Source organism: Monomorium pharaonis, chromosome 1, assembly GCF_013373865.1.
Source record: "Monomorium pharaonis isolate MP-MQ-018 chromosome 1, ASM1337386v2, whole genome shotgun sequence".
Taxonomy (NCBI): domain Eukaryota; kingdom Metazoa; phylum Arthropoda; class Insecta; order Hymenoptera; family Formicidae; genus Monomorium; species Monomorium pharaonis.
Genome location: NC_050467.1, coordinates 16,401,239 through 16,424,930, shown reverse-complemented (window position 1 = coordinate 16,424,930; position 23,692 = coordinate 16,401,239). Strand labels below are relative to the sequence as shown.

Genomic DNA, 23,692 nt, shown 5'->3' with positions numbered 1-23,692 from the left:
CTAGTTCGACTCTCCTACTCAGAAATTAGCACGAGAATAGAGCCCTAGTTCGGCCTTTCATTACATTTAGATCATCACCATTATAACAACGGATCAACAAGACAGCCGACATTGCAGTTTGCCGAATCGCCATTAGAAACATCGCAGAGCGAGGGACGACCACACGACGCATTCACTACATCGAAGCAACCTTTCCCCATCCTTTCCCGGAGATACTTGATTCCTTCCCGACGCCTCGATTCCCGCCCTGGCATGAACTCACAGAATTTTAATTAGATTTCATCGAATTTATTTCCAACTTGTTAGCAATACTTAACGTTATGTTACAACTTCAATTTTAGTTCACGTAATAAAACCTTCTATAATATTTCAGGAATTATTTACAGCTAGCAACCAGAAACATTAATACCCCCCTACATACTACAAAATTAATAATTAATTAAAAGAACAAATAAACTAAGAAATTTTGAACAATTTCTCAAAAATTCTGTCATGTCACAAACTTATATCTAAAAGAGTAACAGAGCGCTTTATAATTAGTTAAAAATTTATTAAAATTTAAAAAGTTTTAAGCTAATTTAGACGCTTCTTAAGATTTTTCCGTGATATTAACTTTCAGAGAATAAAATGGATAAATATTAATAATTTAAATCAGTAGGTGAGAAAAAAATTAGCAATTTATTTTAATCGTTTTAATATCTACCGTAAACGCCCAAAAGCGTTGCGTCAAATAATTTCCACGACTCATCGGGTTCACGTTGATTTTTTATAAATTCGGCAATTTTATGGCTCATTTTCTTAGGCGGCCAATAACATTGCTTATTCTGTTTGTTATACCATGTTGTGGGTACAGCGTCAACTTTATTTTCTTTATTGAATTTTATTACTATCCACGGCATTATGCCTAGTATTTTCTACACTATTTCGTTTTTATGAGTACTATTTATTTAATTAATACTATGCTAAAAAGAGTAACAAAATAACAAATATATTTATTCATAATTCAAACTTATATATAAATTAATTGTGCAACAATGGGAAACATACGAATTGATTTTTATATGGTAACACAACTAGTTTTCTATTAATCATGTTCGTTTTCCAAATTTTAAGTTCTGAATCTTCTTTAATTACGATCTTTATATCAAAATGTGTTGATGGGCATGGTTTTTTAAAAAATTCTCCAATTTCCCGAAATGTGTAACCCAATAACACTGTTGAATTTTCATAACAAGCAATATTTTGCACTTCTATAACAGTATCATCATTCATTTCCACAAACCTGTCTGCTTTTGTTGTAATATTTATGCAATAATCTATGGTTTTCATTTTTTTATATTGTGTACATCCATTAATTAACGGTCCATAATGATGTGGCATTAGCAACTGCACTGAATCTGTATTATACTGTACTGAACTTTCTGGCTCAAATAAATGTTGTTCTTCATAAATGCGTCGAATTATTTGTTGTAATGGTTGATCATGTTTTCGAATCAAATGTTTCAATATCTGAAGATAATTTTTAAATTCAAACGCACTCGAATTGTCCAGCGGCCCAAACAATCGAACACAATCACTTAAATGTATCAGACAGTGCACGCTGTGGGAGATGAAATCTGGACCGTATAAATTAACCCTTAAATGCATCATGTTGCCATTTGGCAACATGCCATATCTAGGTGGGTAGCGTTGAGCGTATGTACGAAAACGACTAAGCACACATTGTAGTCGATTGCCTACATACCGCTCGAGTGTTTCCGTCACGCTGTGCGAAAAAAATAAAAAAAAAAAACAAAACAAAACAAAAAAAAACAAAAAAAACAATAACAAAAAAAACAATAACATGGAATTTTTTTCTTATTTTTCCCTTATTGTGCTCCTTTTATTGTATCATATTGAGCTGAAAATTCATTTAAAAAAAAAATCATGCATTTAAGGGTTAATTGAATTTCGTATAAAACATTTTAGAAGTTCTTCAGCATAAGAAATGAATTTCTCAGAAGTAGCATAACGCGGACTTATAAGAATTAAACTTGCTACACTTAGCGTTAAAAAATTATGATATACAGATGCGGGTAATATTTTTTATAACACTAACGGACCACTGTACAATAAAAAGAATCAAAATTCTGTGGCTTTAAATCTTTTACACTCTTCTATTGATCTTGTTTTACGAGAAAATTCACATGGAATATATTTTTTCAATCTCGACAATTGTTGCGATATTTTTTGCACATTTTGAGCACACAATTTATGTGGAGGTTTTCCAAAAATCCAGCCGTACCGATTATGACACAAAAGCCTCTTGCATGCACCTAATAAAAGCGCATGCATATAGTCTACGGGAACATTGTTAATCAAATCAAAATTAGGTAAGTTTAATAAACTGCTTGAACCAACATGATGCTCAGGTTGTTCTTTATTTCGGAATGAACTATCGGTTCTCTTAGTGCAGTCCGTTTCAATAAAACACATTACATTATTGTACATATCCCCTGTTATTGTGCATTTTGGGCACGAATAATATCCGGAATGACCTTTAGTAGCTAGAACAAGCGATTTCGCTGGCGTGTCACAAATTAACATTAAAATTTTAAAATTACAACGAATCGAGTCAATTGTAATACCACTACATGATAAGTGAATACATTCATTAATAAAATCGGTTAAAAACTTTTGTGGGTCTGGTTTTTCACGGCCATGAAAAAGAGCTACTAAAAATACTTTTCCTTTCAGAGCTGGCATAGATTTTATTGAACATAATATTGGCCATAAAGTACTGCTCGTACTTTTTGATATAGGAAGCCCATCAATATTTACAGCCAGATCTATATCTTGATTGGTATGAAATTTTATCCTATGTTTAATTACAAGTGCATTCAAAGAACTTTCAATTCCGAAATAATAGAACAAGCCCGAGCTTATTTCTTTTACACGTAATGCACGAGGTGTTTTTAGAAATGTTCTAGGATCCTTTGGCAAAACATTCTTTAATGAAGGCAATATACGCAGAACTCCAAGCAATTTTCCTATAGACGACAAATTAATGCGTTCACTAATTGCCCACTGTGCTAAGGCAGATTTAAAAGTCTCTTCGATCGTTTTATTATCACTTGAAGAAATACTTGTTGTGCACGACTGAGAATTAATATTCGTATGTTTCTCAAATGTTAAAGATTCTGTTATAAGTGTTGAAGATTCCATTTCATATTCATCTTTTTCCGCAAAATCAAAATTTGTAAGATTATTTAAAGATAATGAATTGTATAATAAAGTGTTGCTAGTATTAATCGACAAAGGACTATTTTGTTCAATCGAAGTGTTATTTAAATTATTGTTATCCGTAGACAATGTATCAGCGTTCAAATGAAAAGAAGCATTATTAATTATTGTTAATGATCGTTTCAGTCGTTCACCAGCCTTTCTTAAACGCTTTTTATGATTTCGTTTTTCAGTGTATTCCATTATTTATTAATTTATAATAAGAAAAACACTTTGTTACAAACAAATTTAATAATCTTGTAAAAATCTCCTAAAATCAGTTGAAAAATCTTCAACTGAAATAATCTTCAACTGAAAAAGAAAAAATACAAACATTTTTGTTATAAAAGAAGAATAATAACATTTATAAGATTTATAAAAGATTTGTTTTAAAAAAAGATTTAAACAATTTCTATTTTAATTCAGACATTAACAAGTAAAAATTTGACTACTATTTTATTAAAAAGTTAATAATTTTGTTGTTATAATATCAATATCTAATATTTTTTAATTCCGCGCGATAAATATTAGTTTAAAAAAAATATAAAATTTCCAACAATTTTTTGTTTTTTTCTTTGTCTATTTACAAAATTTTTAACAATTTTTTAATTAATTAGATTTATTAAAACAGTATTATTAATATGTAAATTATTAAATTTTGACTAATATTGATTCATGAGCAATGATTTATTAATGACAATTTTGATCAAATAAATAAATCAATGTTACATAATTTTCATTTAAATTAATGACTCAAAAACTCATTATGTGCAACAACAAAAATGTTAAAAAAGAGATCAAGTAACGAGCAGGTAAAAATTAGTGTATAATCAATATTCTCAATCTCAACTGAAAAAGATAAATTTGAAAACTTTGTGTACGGACTCACTTGTCCTTCTTCAGCACAAAATTATCAAAAAACTAATCGACACTATGACGGACCATATTAGTCTAGAAGGACAAGTGAGTCCGGAACGTACACAAATAAAAAGTTCTCAAATTTATCTTTTGCAGCTGAGATTGAGAATATTGATTATATACTAACTTTTGCCTATTTGTGAATAGACCTCTCTTTTAACATTTGTGCAATTTTCATTTAACTCAATACGTTAGTTCAGTGGACATATATGCAAATTTAATTGTGTATGTGCGAGTGGCCATATAGCACCGGTCTTCACAATATGAGAAAGTTCTCGTGCGCCTACATAGGTTCGTTGAGTGGGGGAAGCCGTCTCAAACACGTGCGTGCAAACGCACGATCGTTGCGTCTGATATTTATAATATTACATTTTTATAAAATATTTTATACATTTAATATTAAAACATGATGTATCACAGCGCTATCGATACATCCAACGTAGCATGCTATCTCGCAAATTTTGACTAACATCGGATTTCTCGCTTCAAAACAATAAGAAATAATGTTTCTTTTTCGTTTCGAGAGAGAAACAAGCCTCTTCGTAACATCCTTCTTTATCCATAAATCATTCATTTACTTCACACAATTATATTACAATACTTACTTTATTCAAATCGGCAGAAACTTTGCTCACTTCCACTTCCGATATTATGCTTCGATGCTTCTGGATGCTTCGTCAATTCCAGATTCTAGACGACACGTGCGAACCGATACGAATCATGCGGCGACGACGACGGACAAGAGTGATGAGACAAACACAAGTACGCAAGCGTATGTGTTAGTATGTGTCGCGACGCGACCGTGTGACGATGCACTGAAAGCGGACGGCGCAGGCGCTCGATAAAGTCCATAAAAGTTCATATATATGGACCAATTTTCCTATCTCCGATTAGCTTATCGGTCGATTATTCCATTAGAACTGACCAATCGCATTTGTCGTTTAAGGACCGGTTGTTCCAACTTCTTGGTAAACTTACTTACCATGTAAGCATGTGTCTATCTTCATTTCTTTTCTTGAATAAATAAAGACAAACATATATTTATCTCATAGGTAAGTTTACCAAGAAGTTGGAACAACCGACCCTAAGCAGAATGACCAATCACGGTTGAAATTCAATCGATTTGATTAGGTTTGTTTTTTATTTCTGCACTGCTGTATTAGTGCAATAAGTTAGAATGAGAAAAAATATATTTGTCTTATTCTAACTTATTGCATCAGTGCAGCAGTGCAATGTACTGGCAGTGAATATCGGAACGCAGCCTTCGTGTTTGCACATATTGGCGGAATCATTTCACGAAATTCCTCGATGGCAAAATCCTTCAAAGGTGCTATTCCGTAACCACTTACCGACAACTATCGATGTCTTTAAGTGTCTTGGCGCACGTATTTTGATATATGAAAAAATATGCGCAACGATACTTAACGACACCGATAGTTATCGGTAAATGGTTACGGAATAGCGGTCCAGTAAGGCCAGATCTACAATAGGTGTAGTAAGCCTTAAGCCCTAAGGAATTAACCAATTATATTCGTTTATTCTTCTCACATTCAATTATAATTGGTCAGCTTCTTATAGCATAAGGCTTACTACACCTATTGTAGATCCGGACTAATAAAACTCTCAGGAGTAAGTCTCGGTCTACAATAGGTGTAGTAATCCTTAAGCTATAAGAAATTGACCAATCATATTTGATTATTTTTCTCACTTTCGACTGTGATTGGTCAATTTCTTACAGCTTAGGACTTACTACACCTATTGTACACCGGGACTAAAACGGTGTCTACAATACAAATTTAAGCTTCTTAATTCTTAAGAAATTGACTAATTAAAGTAGGTTATTGCTTTTAAATTCGACTGTGATTGGTCAATTTCTTTAAAATTAAGGCTTAAGTTTACATTGTAAACCCAGCATAAAATACACATTGTCAGAGCTAAAATTTTACCAATAGATTCAAGACCGCTAATGTGTATAAAACAACTAATAATAAAAAACGCCGAAAGACGGTTACAGCAGGATCTTCGCGCTCGTATATTTTCTACGTGATTTTATATAAGTACTATATCTTTCCACTTTCCGAACTGCACGCCGCGCCATGTTTTTCAACATAATTCTTAGGAAAATCGGAGGATGTAATATCACAATATTAAATTGACGATCAATTAATAATACCAATGATTATAAGCATCTATAAGAATCAACCTTCCCCCCGAAAGCCTATAAATAATTTAATTTGTTGCGAAAAATATTAATTAATATTAATTATTATAATGTAATGTCAATGTATTATAATGTAATGTAATGTAATGTAATGTCAAATAAATACCGTAATACTGTGTAATACTGTAACTACTGCCAGCGCGTAGAATACTTTAAAGAATACGAAACGATTCCGGCCCTTGATTATTAAATAAATATTGTCATTTTTAATATCATTGATTTTAGGAATTTTCCTCGCATTTGTAAATTTGGCAAAAAAAAACGTAAAAGCGAATAAAAATTTTTTTTATCTTTATGTATATAATATTTTATCTTTATGTATAATAATATATAATATAAATAAAAATATAAATTATTATAATAAAACATGTTACAACATTATCTTGGCTGAGGTAATATTTTTCGCAACAAATTAAATTATTTATAGGCTTTCAAGGGTGAAGGACGATATAAAGTCACATAGGAAATATACGAGCGCAAAGATCCTGCTTTGACCATTTTTTTCGGCGTTTTTTATTATTATAATTGTTAAAATTTTTCCATTGGTAAAGTGTAATTTTCGGTATTTTTAGTGACATATTTTTTTTCTCGATGGATATGATAAATATCCATGATGTAAAATACATTCATGGATATTTCAAAAAGTATATACGTTATAAGCAACATGCTTATAACGTCTGCGAGCAAATATACTTGACAGGTCCAGGTAAGTATGTTCATCGAATATTCATAAAAGTACATTCATGTATATATGGAAAAGTACACGCATGTATATACATACAATATACACATCACGTCACTGGCAAATATACTTGCTAGATCCATGTAAGTATGTTCAACGGATATCCGTGAAAGGTATCTTTCTGGATATTTAAGAAAGAGCACGTGTGTATGTACATAGAATATACATACAATGTTTGCCGGTAAATATATTTGCCAGATCCATGTAAGTATGTTCAACGGATATCCATGAAAGGTATCTTTCTGGATATTTAAGAAAGAACACGTGTGTATGTATGTACATAGAATATACATACAATGTTTGCCGGTAAATATATTTGCCAGATCCATATAAGTATGTTCAACGGATATCCGTGAAAGGTATCTTTCTGGATATTTAAGAAAGAACACGTGTGTATGTACATAGAATATACATACAATGTTTGCCGGTAAATATATTTGCCAGATCCATATAAGTATTTTCAACGGATATACATAAAAAGGTACATTTCTGAATATCCATTGATGTATATAAATTAATATACGTACAACATTCGTATATAAATATACGTGTATGTTCTTCATTTGTATATTTATATCATAAATATGGATATATTATGGATGTCTGTAATATGTTCATTATATGGATATACTTTTATGTTCGTCTATATATATGTATATAATATCCCGTATATTCTACGCACATTCTGGATCAATAACGGATATCCATAGAATATCGTGTGCTATCTGGGTAATTTGGTTTATTAATGAATGGTGTTTTTAATTGACGCATGCGCGCCGCCAGAGCGAGCCGCATGCTCGCAGCACGTGATACACATAGACATAGGATATATAGACCTCGTTTGGCTAGAAAGCTGTACAAACTTTAGAAGAAGACAGCATCCTTTCATGGTGTATCTTTCTCTGTCTATCAATATTTAGAGTGGGGCAAAAATTTACTATGGCAACGAATCAATGAAGGCTTCATTCCCCTACTATATGTTGTTAGACAGAGAGGTGACTACCATGAACAGAGGCTTACTCTTTCTAAAGTTTGACCATGCACAACAAAGGAAATCTAGAAAACATGAGGTCTATATATCCTATAGTCTATGGTGATACACCGGGCACGATACCGAGAGCGCGTGAATTTGTCAGCGTTCGGTTACCGTGGCAAAGCGGTTTGTGGCACGACGAATCGTTTGTTCGTGACGGACGGCGGAAATTATTTAGCCAGACGTAACGATACTAATAATATGATACAAGGTTTCCTCGGAACAAGTTAGATCTTATAATACAGATATTTTCCGACACAAAAAATAAACCGTATATATTATCCTAACATTTTTTTGTAAAATTACGTTATCTGTTACCTTCAAGGTCCACATATTCTGTCGGGCACACTGTAAATTCCGAGCTTTGAAGTTAATTATATCTCTTTCCTTATTCGTCCACTCTTTTCTTTCTATTCTTCTACTTTAGGTTCTAATAAAGTGTTTCTTCCTCTCTTTCTTTAAAACTAAAAATAAAACATAACGTAAAGTATTAATCTTATTTCAAAATACTTATTCCATACAAAAAATAAAAATTTTGTGTAATTTATCTAATTATACAATATAGTGTTATACTAATTTTCAAATTAGGCACAGTCGTATGTTTCTTTACGATGTAATCTACAATGTAATATATGCAAATTATGATACGTACATAAAACTAAAAACTCGCCACTAATCTCGCGCACGTCAACGCATCACTAACCTTGAACTGTCACACCATAGACGTGAAACTCGCCACGGATTAACCATCACCTCGACAAGTGGACTCGACCACCAATACAAGACACGTAATTTTTTGTTCTGTTCTTCTGCGGACACAAACACTTTTTGTCAAGTCCGTGTCTGCGTCACGTTCGCGCTATCTATCGCGCGAAAAGCAAAAGTACAAATTTCTACCATCTGTCTCGGGCGACGATGACGATAATAAGGACGACGACGTTTCTAAAAAATATTTAACTTTTAATGCGAAACTTTAAATCGCGATATCTTCGCTCATAAGTCACGTAGCGGAAAAATAAAAACACTTTTGTTGTCCAAATAGGATCCCAGCTATCCATTAAGTTCATTACAAAATTAATTAATTCAGCGTTATTGAGATCCGATAATCTATGGAATCTTGCAAACGACGTCTTGCGTAATAAAAGCAGCGGTGGTACCTCGCGCTGCGCGTACACTTGGCGCGAGGCACTACTGTACCTCTCGATATAAAATACTTATATGTTTATTTATATGAGGAGTTCTAAAATTCATTATTGAAAACAGTACTAAATAATGTCAAAATTAAAATATTGCATTACACAATAAAATAAGTGTATATGAATATTGTATTGTAATAACAAGCGTTTATATATAAGTATTGTAACATATTCTTTAATTTTTTTTCTTTTTTTTACAAATTTTATCTAAAGTTTACTTTTTGAATTATTACATAAAGTGGTTACCTTATATTATTAAATAAAGTGTCTTCATACTGTTTAACGGATAAATAACTTTATCGAAAATGAACAACATCTTATATGTAACACTTTACATGTAACAAACCCATAAGTATCGATAAGTCATAAGTTTTCTTTTTTTGTAACTACTTTATTTAATAATTTAAAAAGTAAGCCTTGAATAAAATTTACATAAAAAAAATCGTTTCAAAATTAAGTCAGGAATATGTTATTGCAAAGACACCTGAGTCGTTCTAAATTAGTATATACAGGGTGGTGACAAATTTTTTACATAACGCTTGCATAGAAGTAGAACGGACCAAACTGAGTAGAAAAATCCGCTACTATTTTGAAATTTTTGCAATAACTAACAAGCTATTAATAAAAAAAGAAAGCCGATTTATCTGGCCCACTGTCAAATACTGGCGCGCGATAGCGCGAGACGATCGTTTAGCGAGACACGCAACCGCGGTCGCTAGAAAGCGTTCAACTTCCGTTCTACCTCTATGCAAGCGCTATGTAAGAAAATTTCAGCCATTCTGTATATGTATATATACAGGGTGTCTTGCACAAGGTATATAATACTTCATGGAAAGATAGACGGGATCAAATTGAAATAAAAGTCCACTATAGTTTTTGGATATCTCCAATGATAGCTGAGATATTAATTTTTTTAATTGTACGAATAAAAGCGCACCGAGGAAAGCGCTGAGCCGCTCGAGCTATAGCATGACCCATTGTGTCAAGCATTGGCTGCCGGTGGCAGCTCGACCGGTTCAACGCTTCCCTCAATGCACTCTCATTTGTACAATTTGAAAAATTAATATCTCGGCTATTATTGGAGATATCCAAAAACTATAGTAGACTTTCATGTTCACCTTAATTTTGTCTATTTTTCCATGAAGTATTGCATACCTTATGCAAGACACCCAATATATAATAAATGCGCAATGACATCGATGACAATATAGAACTTTAATTATAGAATAAGCCTATTAATTTGTTAATTTATTTTGTGCAACTAACAAATTGCTAATAAGTTAACTTTAAATTGTATTAAAAACATTTCACCCTATCTTGTAAAAAAATTTTTAATAATTAAAATAGATTCTATTTTAGTTTGTTTAGTTTTCATGGACATTTTTAGATATGTAGATGTTTAGATGTTTAGATTTTTAAATGTGTAGAAAAGTAATACAAAACATCTTTAAAATGTTCTAAAGATAAAGCTTCGATCTCGATATTCTAAATACGTATAGAACGTTCAATATGTATATTTTAATATATTTTTAAATTAATTTTGAACTAAATATTTCTTTGTGTACACAAGCTAAAACAATTAATACATTTCTATATTTTTACTATTACTTTATTAATTTCTATTTCTATTTTCACTTAGCTGTACTCACATGTAAAAGAGGTTCAGTTGATTATGATGCTTGTTTAAAACAAACTTTAGAGACTACATGGCCATTAATTGTTAAAGGTAAATGAACTTTTAAAAAATGTCTAAGTTTGTATTATTATACTTTTTTAAATATATTTTTTAAATTTTATATACAATCTAATATATTTCTACACACTATTATATTACATCGATATTACGAATGTTGTTAAGATTTACGTTTAAAGGGCCACGCACCCACCTTATGGACTTTTGAAGACCCGTTTAATTGACTGATATTGTGATATGTCACAGTTTATAACCTCCTGAATGAAAGTGTCCATGGGACTCAAGGTTCAATAGTGGCCAGCAGGAGAGAGAGGACGAGATAATAAATCAGTAATAAAGCCAAAGAGAATAAAGCCCAAAACAGGCCCAAGGCCCAAAATCAAGATACATAGGTCAGTCAAAACATTAAGTATATCAAATCGTCTAGTCTAAAGATAACAATTTACATTGAGAAAAAATGCTATTGATTTTAAGATAAATTATTGGAAACTTTCCAGCAAACACAAAGTTACATGTAACGTGCTTATTAGTTGTAATTTCCCACTCAATAATATAATTGCAATATAACACACGTGTTATATTACAATTACATTGTTGAGTGGGAAATTACAACTAACAGGTACGTTACATGTAACTTGGTGTTTGGTGTGTTATATCCCATATTTATGATGTTAGGCCTCATACAGACTTTGGCCCAAGATAGGTCCTCCTGCCCTTCAAGTTCGGAACGATTTATTATTCACAATTTACAGATTTTATCTACATTTAGATATTTACAATTATTAAATAAGCATTTTAAGTTTCCATCCTTCGTGTAAGGGTCCGTGCCTTAAACCATGTGCCTAATATTTTGAGAGGTAAAGGGGTTCAAAAAAAGTCACGGTTGATTACGAGGGGGGAGGGGGTCCAAAAATAGTAAAAAATAGGGCACGTAATTTATGGACGGCCTCTAAGATATTTAGCTATTTACTTCTTGTCAGTTTGTACATATAATAGTACTACTGATTTATTACCCTCTTTCCACCTCCATGGGGGTGAATAAGCCACTTTTGGACCTTGCAGCCAGGGGGACTTTCATTCAGGAGGTTGTGAACTGTAACATATTACAGTGTCAACCAATTTGACGGGTCTCCAAAAATATTTAAGATGGGTACGTGATCTTTTCTATATAAAAAGAAAAGATAAAAATTTCTTTAACCAAATTACGTTAAAATATGGATATTAATGTGTTAATTTATTTATATTAGCAGGCCTTGCAGAACTTGACCTTCCGTCTTTAGATCCATTATATTACAAAGACGGTAAAATTGAACTTAATACTGATACGATACATGCAAAAGTCATTATTTTAAATTTCACTTGTTTTGGTTTATTAAAGACTCATTTTATTGATCTAAAGACGCATTTCCTTCCTAATAACGTTCTTCGTTTGGAAATTGATGTACAAGTACCAAAAATATTCGTAGAAGGTATTATAAAAATAAATGGTACTTTAAATGTATTCACAGTTGCTGGTGAAGGTATGATAATAAATTTTATTTATCAAAAATTTATCAAAAGAAAGATAAGTTATTTGGTTTTTTGAACATGTCTTCATTTACAATAGTAAGATCTACATTACAAGAAAATATGTAATGTAATATATATATTGTATACATATATTATATAAATTATAAACATACATTATATAAATATTTTAAAAAATATTTTTAATTACATTTCTATTGATTAAAATATATTACATATGTATATTATTATTATAATTTATGAATCAGGTTATATGAATGCAACCATGAGTGATATCAAAGGAGCATGTGATTTAATAGGACATATAATAAATAATACATTGTTGGTAGAACATTTCCGTTTCACGCCAACATTTGGAACACTTAAAGTATATTTTAATTTGTTCCAAAATGACAGAAAGCTTAGTAAGTCAAATTAAATATAAACTAGTTTTTTGAGTATGTATTAAATTACTTGAATAAAATCTTGTATTTAATTTATTGCTTAAACAGATAAATTTTAAAATTGTGATAAAATAATGTCTATTTACTATTTTTTATCATTTTTTAAATAATTTATTAAAAATATTAATAACCTAATATTAACTTTTATACTGCTGGCAAAGCCGTTACAGTCGCGTGGGACTTATCAAAAACTTTGCATAGGATGTATCTATGTAGTATTGGTACACTTTTTTGTCACTTTTCTGTAGCGTTATCTGACCTCTATTTTTCGGCAGTTTCAAGGTTAATAATCAGTAATTTATCCATATGTATATGTATATAATTAAATATAATATTATAGATTACTATATAATTAAAATTATATATAATTCAAAAATTAGAATGTTAAAATCTTAATTTTTTAAAGAATTTTTTTTCTGAAAAATTATCTAAATATAATAAATATATTTAGTAAACTTTTTGTGTGTGAAATGCATTCATATTAAGTTATAAATTATAATACAAGATAAAAATACTAATTAAAAAAAATAAATTTTAAAGCGTGTTAATTTTTATAAATAAAATTATTTATTTATTTCTCAATATTTTTATTTATTATTTTGTTTTTTTAATATAAAATTACAGATTAAAAATACTTCTTTAACTTAACTATTTACATTTATATTGTGATCTTATTTTGATTTGGTCTTTAATGATATTGTCGTATATCAATTTTTAATTTCAGATGATCTTGCCTTAATGTTTATAAATGAATATTGGCCGACTTTATATCGAGAAATATGGCCAATCATGTCCGACATGTTAGATCCATGGTTGAGTGATTTCGCCAATAAATTTTTTTCGAAAATACTATTCTGAAAAATATTTCTATAACGTTCATACATTTATTACACTTTAAAGAAATATCGAATTTGTAAATTGCTGGGTATATTTAGTTATATAAATACTATAGGTGTGTGAACAATTTTCTTCTGAAATTATATTTTTAGAAGTTCAAAATTGTATCAATTCAAAAATTGTATTGAATTAAATTATTATTTGTAAGACAAATAAATAATTTTAAGGTATAAATTCCATTGCAAAATTGTTTTTCTCCTTTCTTCGTTTCTAGGTATCATTAATAATTTATAAAAATAAAGTCAATGGAGAAAAGAAAGCAGTTATTGACAAAACGTGAAGTATGAAGTTCATGTTATCTCATATATTTTGTGTTGAATTTTAGTATGATCATCCAAATTATTTCTTTACATGTTCTCTAGACTTTATAATATAGTTATTAGTCATTAGTATTTATTGTGTTGTTATGAAAGATTTTAGTATTGCAGATAGTAGAGATTTTATAGGTATATACTCTGTACATCATTTTGAGAAACATGTCGTGTAATAACTTTTTTGTTTTGATGTAATTTGAAAGACTTAAACGTGGCTTTTAAATGACGTAATTAAATTTAATGTTTAAAGTAATGTATATATGTATTTAAAGTGTAAAGTTATATTGCCTGCGTTTAGAGTTATGAACCATTTGCGAGTGTTGTGAGTTCTAAAACATTTACACATAATTTAGTTTACACTTTTACCATTTTACTTATTAGCTAATATTGTTTGTCATAATACTTTTATAATATTTCTACAATGCACAAAGTCGTAAGAGCCAAGTATTACACATGTTTTATACATGTTTTTGATATTTTTGTGTGATACGTGTACAAAATACTAATACTTTTGTGATATTATTGACATTGTGCAAGATCAGCTAAAAAGCGTTAAGGAGGTATTTTAGTCTAGAGAGCGAGTTTCAGTGCAATTTTTGTAAAGTTTTTCGAGAAACCTATAAGGTCCTTTGGGATCGATTTTTTCCATACCAGTATACTTTGAAATTTATTTTAATATTTTATTTATAAAAAAATATTAGTAAATAAAAAGTTATAGCAAATTAAAATAACACATATAAAGAAAAGGTGTCTGGACGGTGACAATAATTCCGGCTTTTGTAGGTGCCTAAAACAAAAAAAAAAATAAAAAGTTTTTAATTAATAAAGTATTTGCTATTGTCTCTACTAGAATTATTATTAAAAAATTAAAATTCGTAAAATGGCGCCATTTGAAAAAAAAGTTCATTTTTAAATGTTTTTTTAAATAAATAAATTGTTATAAAATTTATAAATGATAAAAGTATTTGTTTTACAAATTAGTTTTGATAAATAAACGTAACAAATTTATAAAACTAAACTCTCATGCAAGTAATGTATGATTAATTAAACATAATTAAGACTTTAACGCGCATAAATTTCTATTAATAGATTCTTTTACAAATACAAAAACAAAAAATTATTAGTTAATTAACAATTAAAGCGACATTTTGCTTGAATAAGGTCAATTAAATATTTTTTGTTTTTTAATTATTATAAAAAAAAGATAGATTTAAGCAAATAAATTTTTATATGGTATAAAAAACGGTTGATTTGTTGTATCAGTTGTGTTTTGTCTCGAAATAAAAAAATGTGTATACAAAGGATCCCGCACAATTTATATAAAAAAAAGCTCAATTTCCTTGAATTTTTTATATATTGTAGTACATACCCAGTGAACACAGTTATATAGTAGCAATGTAACAGCAATGTAACCGAATATAACAGGTTACATTACTCTGATGTTACACGTAACTTACATGTAAGTTACAATTTCCGACTCAGCAATATAACATGTTATATAACATGTTATCTAATTGTCACATAACAGTTACATGCGTTCCGTTTCACGCATGATACTGTAAAGATCGAGTCGAGTCCAGAGAGATGAAGACGAGGTAAGTATCGAGGATCGGAAATTTCGAAGCGAGGCGGATGTGGCACGAGGATGATCGAGTCGAGGAAGTCGGGGAAAAAAGTCGTGACTATGTAGTTGAGTTGCACTAGAGTGTATTTCAATTTCGTCCGGCTACAGACTCGTCGCGTGGAAGACTGTCGGTGATCGCTTCCGGCGCAAAAGCGCCCCGTTCGTTGCCATCGAAGGCGCCAGCGGGCTCAGATACAATTACCACCTTAAACTAATCTAACATGCTAGAGACATTGGCGCTATTGTTACAGCTCGGCCGTTCTGACTTTGACTTCGTCTCGAAGTCATGTACAAAATTTGGAACGACATTTATTAAATGTGTTGACAGGCGATTTATACATATTTGCCGGCCCGACGTTTGAATCGCAGATTTCTAACTAACCCACCACACTAGGCACAGCCAAAGACTTATAACTGTTATTACAACTAAAGCATTTACACAAGAAAATAAACTTTAATACAAACTATAGTAAACTTACGCTAAACTTATGATAAACGCTAGTATACTTAAACGGTAAACGTATACCCGTAAGCGGCATATACTAAGGCACAAAGTAATTCGGAGATCACAGTTTAATCCACGGCTTAAGTTTATCTGCGGATAGTATGGTATGGAGGGGTTTCGTGGTGTGGTTAAAACCCGATATATCCTTTACCACGTACCTATTGTAACCGAGTTCTTTACTAATCACGTAGCGTCCCTTGTACTTCGGCTTAAATTTCGAGCTTTGGCCAGGCTTGACTCGCGTATCACGAATCATTACGTAGTCGCCACATTTATACGGGGCCGGTTTGTTTGCTCGGCGGTCTACATATTCTTTATTATAACGTTTCACTGTGTCAGACGCGTCCACGGCGAGCTTTCTGGCGTCTGTTCGAGATTCCACCGATGTTTCGCTTTCGGACCAAACGTGAGTTAAGCGTGATAAGATTGAATCGGAATGATTGTATGCTGATCGTATCCCAGCATAAAACGCGACGGCGTATCGTTGATCGACGAGTGATGCGTATTGTTTATGACGCATTGCGCCTTTCCGAGTTGCACCTTCCAGTCCGACGAAGAATTCATCAATTTAATGAGAGAATTTTTAAGAGGTTTAAGTTACATCAACCTAGCGGGTTAAAAAAATCGATTTTTTTAATTACATTTTCTTGAAGCTTCAAGTTTCGAGAATATATCCTGAGAGTTTTATATTGATATCTGCAAAAATGCCGGAATTACAGAGAGTTGAGTAAAACGGGATCGTGCGTTCAAGTGCTCGAATTGGAGCAATATCAACATAAATCGCCACTGGACAATGATGTGATTAAAGCCATTCGTCCAATATTTGAACAACTTTCTAGTGATAATTTACTGGAGAGATGCGTCGGTAGATTTATGCAAAACGTTAACGAAAGTTTGAACAATCTGATTTGGCGCATAGCGGTGCACACGTTGTGCAAATTGCTGCCAATATTGCTGCATGCATATTTAATAGTAGGAATACTAGGCCGGTTCTAATCCGGGAGCTCTGAGGGGGGTGCGGGGGTGCGGGGTGCGGGGGTGCGGGGGGGAACTTGTGGGCGCGGGAGGTGTTACGGCGGGGAGGGGTGACGTCACCCGGGGGCTCCGGGAAGAACCGCTTATCAGAAGTAAATTTTGCGGTGCCTTTGAAATACTTGATATGTTTTTTATAAGGGGATATAAAAAAATATCGCTTTCTACCCCCCTTATGTCGCGGGTAAAAGATCGCGACACGCGTTCTCTCTCTCACTCCCATTGCGCGCTCTCGCTCCCACCCATGGGGTACTATCCTCTTACTCAGGATGTTTTTATTAGGGGGTATCAAAAAATTTCACTCTCTACCTCCTTCCCCCTCATACTATGTCGGTTTTGGTTACGCGAGAAAAGAGCGGTGGGATTCTCTACTGCTGTAGATTTGGCAACGTTGCAATAAGCGTTTCATACGTTGAACATGTTTTCACGTGATTGGCTCTAGATGATCACGTGATTTAAACGTCGGCAACGCTGTAATTTTGTCGGGGGTGTTTCAGTTGAGACAAAGGATTAAAAAATTTGTGGAGGGGTGTACAATATAAAAAGAGTTCTGACAACGGTACCACATCACTCGCGTGTTACAAGACGGACAGCAAAACTTCTCGACAACGTTGCTCCTCAGTCGGTGGAAGACAGACTTCAAAAGCTTCCCGAAACGTATAGCATGAACTATTACGTTCCGATCCAACAGAACGAGGTGTACGATAAACCGTAAGTATTTTATAATTAAATTAAAATCTCCTATATATTTAAATCTTATATTTTTCTATAGCGAGCTATATTCTTTTTACAGAGCATTATCGCAGCCGCGTTATACTCCACGCATCTTGGGTAAGAGATACGCCTTGACTGCCACAGTATACAAATACTTGGATATTGGAATCGGCGTGGGACCTATATCCTATGTGGAAATACTGCTTGGCGACAACAAAGGCAATCAGATAATTTTGCCATACGCAACATGGAAAACGTTTATGGAGCAACGTGCAGATATTGAACGATTTGTGCAGTCAACTTTATTTGACTGCACAACGATTTGTGCAGTATCTTCAAGATTTGCAGTTCGCGATCTGATTATAAAACTTGTAAAAATACGCGATGAAAATATTATAAAGTTAGTGTTGCACGATAATTATATGTACATGAAGCCGTCAACCTTACTGTTCTTATATGAACTTGAAGATTGTGTTGATTATGTATGTCATCAATTGGATCAACATACGTACAGCGTGAGCGATAAATATAAGAAGTTTATTACTATTTTGCGTCAAAATCATGTCACTAATAAAAGCGACGCTGCAAAGTTATTACGCGAAAAATATGATAAAACATGTCTCGTAGAGTGCGAGCTAATTGCTTTTGATAATATTGTATATGATGCTTTATATGACAAGTAAAATGTGTAATGAAATTATTAAAAAACCAGTCTTGTAAACTGTAAGCTAATTACGTTATGAATCATATTGTACATTATGCTTTATATATAACAAATAAATATGCGAAAAAAATTATATTGTTAGAATTATTTTTTCCTGCATATAGTTTTAAAACTATTAATATTCAGTTATTTTATCGCTTACATTTTACGCTGTATCTTTAACACGTTAGTCGGAGTTTACAAGTCGAGTTTATTGTAAATCGATCCTGGTCGATCACCATTCTCTTGCATCTAGTCGTGAACAAAGAACAGTTTTGCAAAAAGTGGGAGAAGTAAGGGTTCCAAGAGAGCAGATGGTGTGCTATTCGTATTTTACCGTTAAATAAAAATAAAAAGATGTTAATTTTTATTTAAAAAATAACGAATAAATATTTAATAATTAATTAGCATTTCAATTTGATAAATGTTAAGATATAGGATTTAAAAAAACTCCATTGACTTATTAAAAAGAAATTGGGGACAGAGCGAGAATCGAACCAGTGACTCCGCGCTTACAAAATTAGAGCTCTGTGCGCTCGGCTACGAGCGGCTCTGACGATAGGTCAAAATTTTCTGTACTTAAAGATATCGGAAATCTTCAAAATCGATTTTCTCGAGTATTTTTGAGAAGCGCATCGTACTGCTTTAGGAAATTAAAGTCCGGGTACTGATCTTCAAATCCTATAAGTATGAAAAGAATCGATGACCCATGACCCGTAAGATCCCCTTGTTAGACCACCAATTAAACAGCTTAAATACATTTTGTAAAGCGCAGTTGTTCATATGATTCTGACATCGTAAAGTGTACATAATGTCCAACTTGTTTAGAGGTTCTATGTCTTCGTAATGCGTCTCGATATTCTCGACGTAAGCTTCCTGTCTCGCCTCGTCCAGAAGCAAATCACGCAACCATTCTCGTTTCTCACATCCCTTGACGTACACAAGAATTTTATCATCGGTTGCAGTTGTACCCACCACCGCCTTTGTAATTAAATCTCTAGCCACGCTGTGCGGAATTAATCCATCCTCCCATGATATTCCATGATGATTCACTTTCAACCATGCCACCTGACGTCTTTCTGCCTTGGTAAGGTATTCCCATGGATAAGTGGGTGTAAACAAGTAGTGGGTGAGTTCAAATCCATCTTTGAGAGAGGCAAATTCCTTAACAATAAATTTTCCTCCAATGATAAAACCTTGCAGGTCTACGAACGTTGGTACAGGCATGACAGTTGTCGTTGAGAATACTGTGATCCGCCTCGACGCGTTATAAATTTTTATATCATCTTGATATTGTTTTAGAGAAAAGTGGCGCCGCACTTAGATGATTTTGCGCACAACGTTGGTCAACGGGTTGTACTGTATCACACGATCGTGATGAGGCAGTACGCGGTGGTATTCGTCGACACATTCTCTTTGTACTCAAATTCTATGCGCATGTCCATGGTAGCGCTCTTGACCAATTCGTTCTGTCAAGAGCAGTCGATGATTACGAACGGACCGTTAGGTAAAAAAGTTGAAGTGGTGAGGTTCGGCTCGAGATACTCGTATCTATAATAACCCTTGCAGAAACGCGCGTACATGTCGTACAGAATCGCCCATTTATTTTTATCGAAATCCAAGTTCATATCGTCGTACGGATAACATTCCGAGTTCAGATACAGCTTCACGTTTGTCAATTTGCAATGATCGAATCGGCTTGGGTCCTCGGACACAATGTTCTTTCGACCCGTCTGCAGAGCAAAGATGACGTATCGCGGCTTCTCAAGCTGAGTAGCGGTCTTGATGGCCCACGAATGCTTAGTTGTTTGCTGCAATAGCGGAAACTTGTACAGATCCCACGAACGAAAAGCCATGCTCAGGTACCGTCCGCTCTCCAGAGTACGCAGCATCGACAACTTATGCATCTTGTTCAGCAGCACGTGAGGCATGCGCCATTGTATCTTGAATATATCAATCGTGGGTTCCAACTCCGAACTTCCCATCAGACTGTTGTTACGCGCACGTATTAAAATTAATTCGTGACAAGCGTTGATCACCACGCGTCTGTAATCCTCGCAGAACCCCAACAACATGTTGAGCGGTACGCAAAAATTAAAGTATCCATTCACGTCCCAGCCGGAAATCCAGCCGGCGTTTCTCAGAATCACGTTTTTGTTTGACGACAGCGTTGCATAGTTTTTCAGTGTGCTGGTTATTCCAACATTTCTGTTGCGATCAATTTCTACACCGTCGAGCTCATATCGAATCTCATCGAACATGAACGCGACACAATTATTTCCCAATACCACCGAAAATCCCTCGGCTGGTTTCTTTATCGTCACTTTTCCCTCGATGTACAGAAAACTTTCGAATGGCAACGTGTACAGATCCTGTTGCTGTATGGGTATTCGTATCTCATCGCTGTGCCCGAACGTTGTGTTAGCAAACGGATTGTACGTATGAGTCTCGAGCTTGACAATGCGATCGTCGAAGATTGGCTCATCCCCAATGTTTAGAATGTCAGTCATCGTTATTAGACGTTTCGCACCGCGAATCCCAGAGATTGTAAAAATTTAACGTTCGACGCGTTGAGCTTCTTTTTCTCGGGACAGCAGGACGATTGAATATTATTAAACGTCGTCGCAAGAGTATCGGATGACTGTTGGAACTGGTGTGGAGATAACGTTATCTTTCGCGCACTGCGACGTGTTTAGCACGAGCATCTCACGTTCATGTTATTGTTGCAACCGTCGTCGCACGTGCAGTCTGACGGTGATTTCTTCTCCTCGAAAATCAAGTAATCATCTGTTCTGATCGACGGCGCGTATTATCAGATCCGTAATGCACCGCACGATGATTGGCAGATAAATGATCTGCGCAGGCCTTTCCGATATCTTATATCCTGGTGGCACGCTCCGTGAAAACTCATGTATCGTGTGTACACTTTTATTGTTGCTGTACGCGCCCGCGGTCACGTTGTATTCAACGCGAATAATGTTCACGTTCATTATGTTGATCGACGCGTCCGATTCGTGCCATTTTCGCGGTAGCAATACACCACGCTTCGGTGAGAATCCCAGAAGCGATCCTATGTTGTTGGGTTTACCAAAATGTATTCTGTAGGCGCATTTAATCTCACATCTCATCGTATTGTAGTTGGCGCGAAGCGTTATCGGATACTCCCCGTCATCATCATCATCATCGTTGTCCCTACGCGTGACGTCACCAGAACGACTTTCGTCGTGTTGCGGACGTTTTCGCGAAATTGCGCGTTTTAAAAATTCGTTTATAGCTCACAGTTCGTATGATCCCTCGGGAATCGTAATTTCTGTGTTGTCTTCGTCAAAGTAAAACGTATTGTTTGAGGCATTCACGTTCGGTATCGTGTTATAGATTTCAAAAATTGCTAGACCGAGCTCGTAGTCATCGTCGCTCAAATCTATAGCCGGAGAATAGTGTGCCGCGAGAACGCTGCTCTTGCCGCTCAGGGTAAACGTCAGCGACATGATGGTGGTAAAATACTGAGTCTTTGCGGTATTAGTTCAGCTTTTTAAATTCACACGCGTTGGAGAAACTGCAGGCAGAGTTGTCCACAAATGCTCTGATCGTACGTTTGATAGGACGTTTGATTGTACTCGATCGTTGTCACTCCGCCCCCAAAATAATGCACTAGTTCTCTAGGCGGTCGAAGATTGCCGAAACTGTCGAAATACGCGACGCGGTTATTTCTCTTTGCGTACGCCACCCAGTGAGTACCGGGGCCTGCCGTATCGTCCAAATTTACGATACCACTCTCGTTTAGACGTGTACCACTTGTCGGTAACGCATTACGCATAAAAACACCTCTGAAATATGGAATACGCGTGCGTTTTGCCAGTTGCGTCAATTGTACGTTCGTCGTCGCACCTGCGGGTAATGTTAATGTTTCTTTGACGTTTTTTTTTTCTTCTGTACACCTTTTCCATGCTTGTACGGGGCGAGATACAGTCCTTGTCCGCGTTTGTAAGGGGCGAGATATAAGCCGTGACCTTCCATCGCGCGATTGTGACGCTGTAACTCCTCGAGCTGACGTCGCGCAGCTTTGTTGTCGTTCACCGCCTTTGCCACACCAGCCGCTCCACCAATCAAGGATCTGAGTGCACCCAATATTGGTAAAATCGGTAATGCACCGCTTCGTTTTGCAGTCTGAAGTATACGTTTTTTTTTCGTCAATTTTTTCGTTGAATTCTTTTTCATACCCATACCAATCTTCGTCTTGGCTTTCATGGCTGCCCAGACAGCAGCAGCTGCTGCTCTTTCCCCGACAGGTGAATCTTTCGCGATTACTCGTTTTAGCGCTTTGTCCGCGAGTATCTTGTCCGCCGCGTGTCTGTCGGCGAGCTCGTTGCTCTGGGAGTACGCAATGTCGTGTTCGCAACACGCCGCTTCGAGCGGATTTATACCTTGGTCACCTTTGGCCAATCGCTTTTTCAGCCGAGTACCCGGACCGCAAAACTGGTAACCGGGAATATGTAGTTCGAAAGGAAGAGCGTTTATCGCGCGATTCAGCAGTTGACCACAGCCACGTTTTACCGTTGCGACAGCTGGCATTCGACACAATTTTTGATCAACGGCGCGGGTCCGTCGATGTGCGTCCGCTGCCACGGTTGATTGTAATGCTCGTAGCAACAACGATAATTTTGAATCTCTGGATCAGCCCTTATATGTTCCGGAAGCCTGTCCCACACACGCGTAACAAAATAGGTTTCGGCACGAATTGTAACTGCTCGGCGCTCAATTCGAGTATATCGGAGGGATGTGACAGTATAAGATACATGTTTGATACTGAGCAATGCGCGATGTTACGTGCCTATAAATAGTCCCATATCGCGGCATGTTTCGTTCTGA

At 34.4% G+C, this 23,692-nt stretch overlaps 2 protein-coding genes across 2 annotated transcripts in view; one reads left to right on the top strand and one right to left on the bottom strand.

Annotated features, from left to right (window-relative positions):
• Positions 1-15,056, top strand: part of LOC105834054 — a 40,569-nt gene extending 25,513 nt beyond the window's left edge. The window contains exons 2-5 of the mRNA XM_012676250.3: positions 11,011-11,097; positions 12,312-12,584; positions 12,840-12,995; positions 13,759-15,056. Of these exons, the coding sequence (XP_012531704.1) occupies positions 11,011-11,097; positions 12,312-12,584; positions 12,840-12,995; positions 13,759-13,892 (650 nt within the window). The 3' untranslated portion in view covers positions 13,893-15,056. The remainder of the gene's footprint in view (positions 1-11,010; positions 11,098-12,311; positions 12,585-12,839; positions 12,996-13,758) is intronic.
• A 5,239-nt stretch (positions 15,057-20,295) lies between these two features.
• LOC118646585 lies at positions 20,296-21,333 on the bottom strand. Its single transcript, XM_036289778.1, has one exon. The coding sequence runs from the start codon at positions 21,331-21,333 to the stop codon at positions 20,296-20,298; it is 1,038 nt and encodes a 345-aa protein (XP_036145671.1).
• Positions 21,334-23,692: the final 2,359 nt, after the last annotated feature.

What these genes read in the sequence shown, in the direction of transcription:
- LOC118646585 (XM_036289778.1), bottom strand. Translation starts at nt 21,333, where the DNA reads ATGACTGACATTCTAAACATTGGGGATGAGCCAATCTTCGACGATCGC.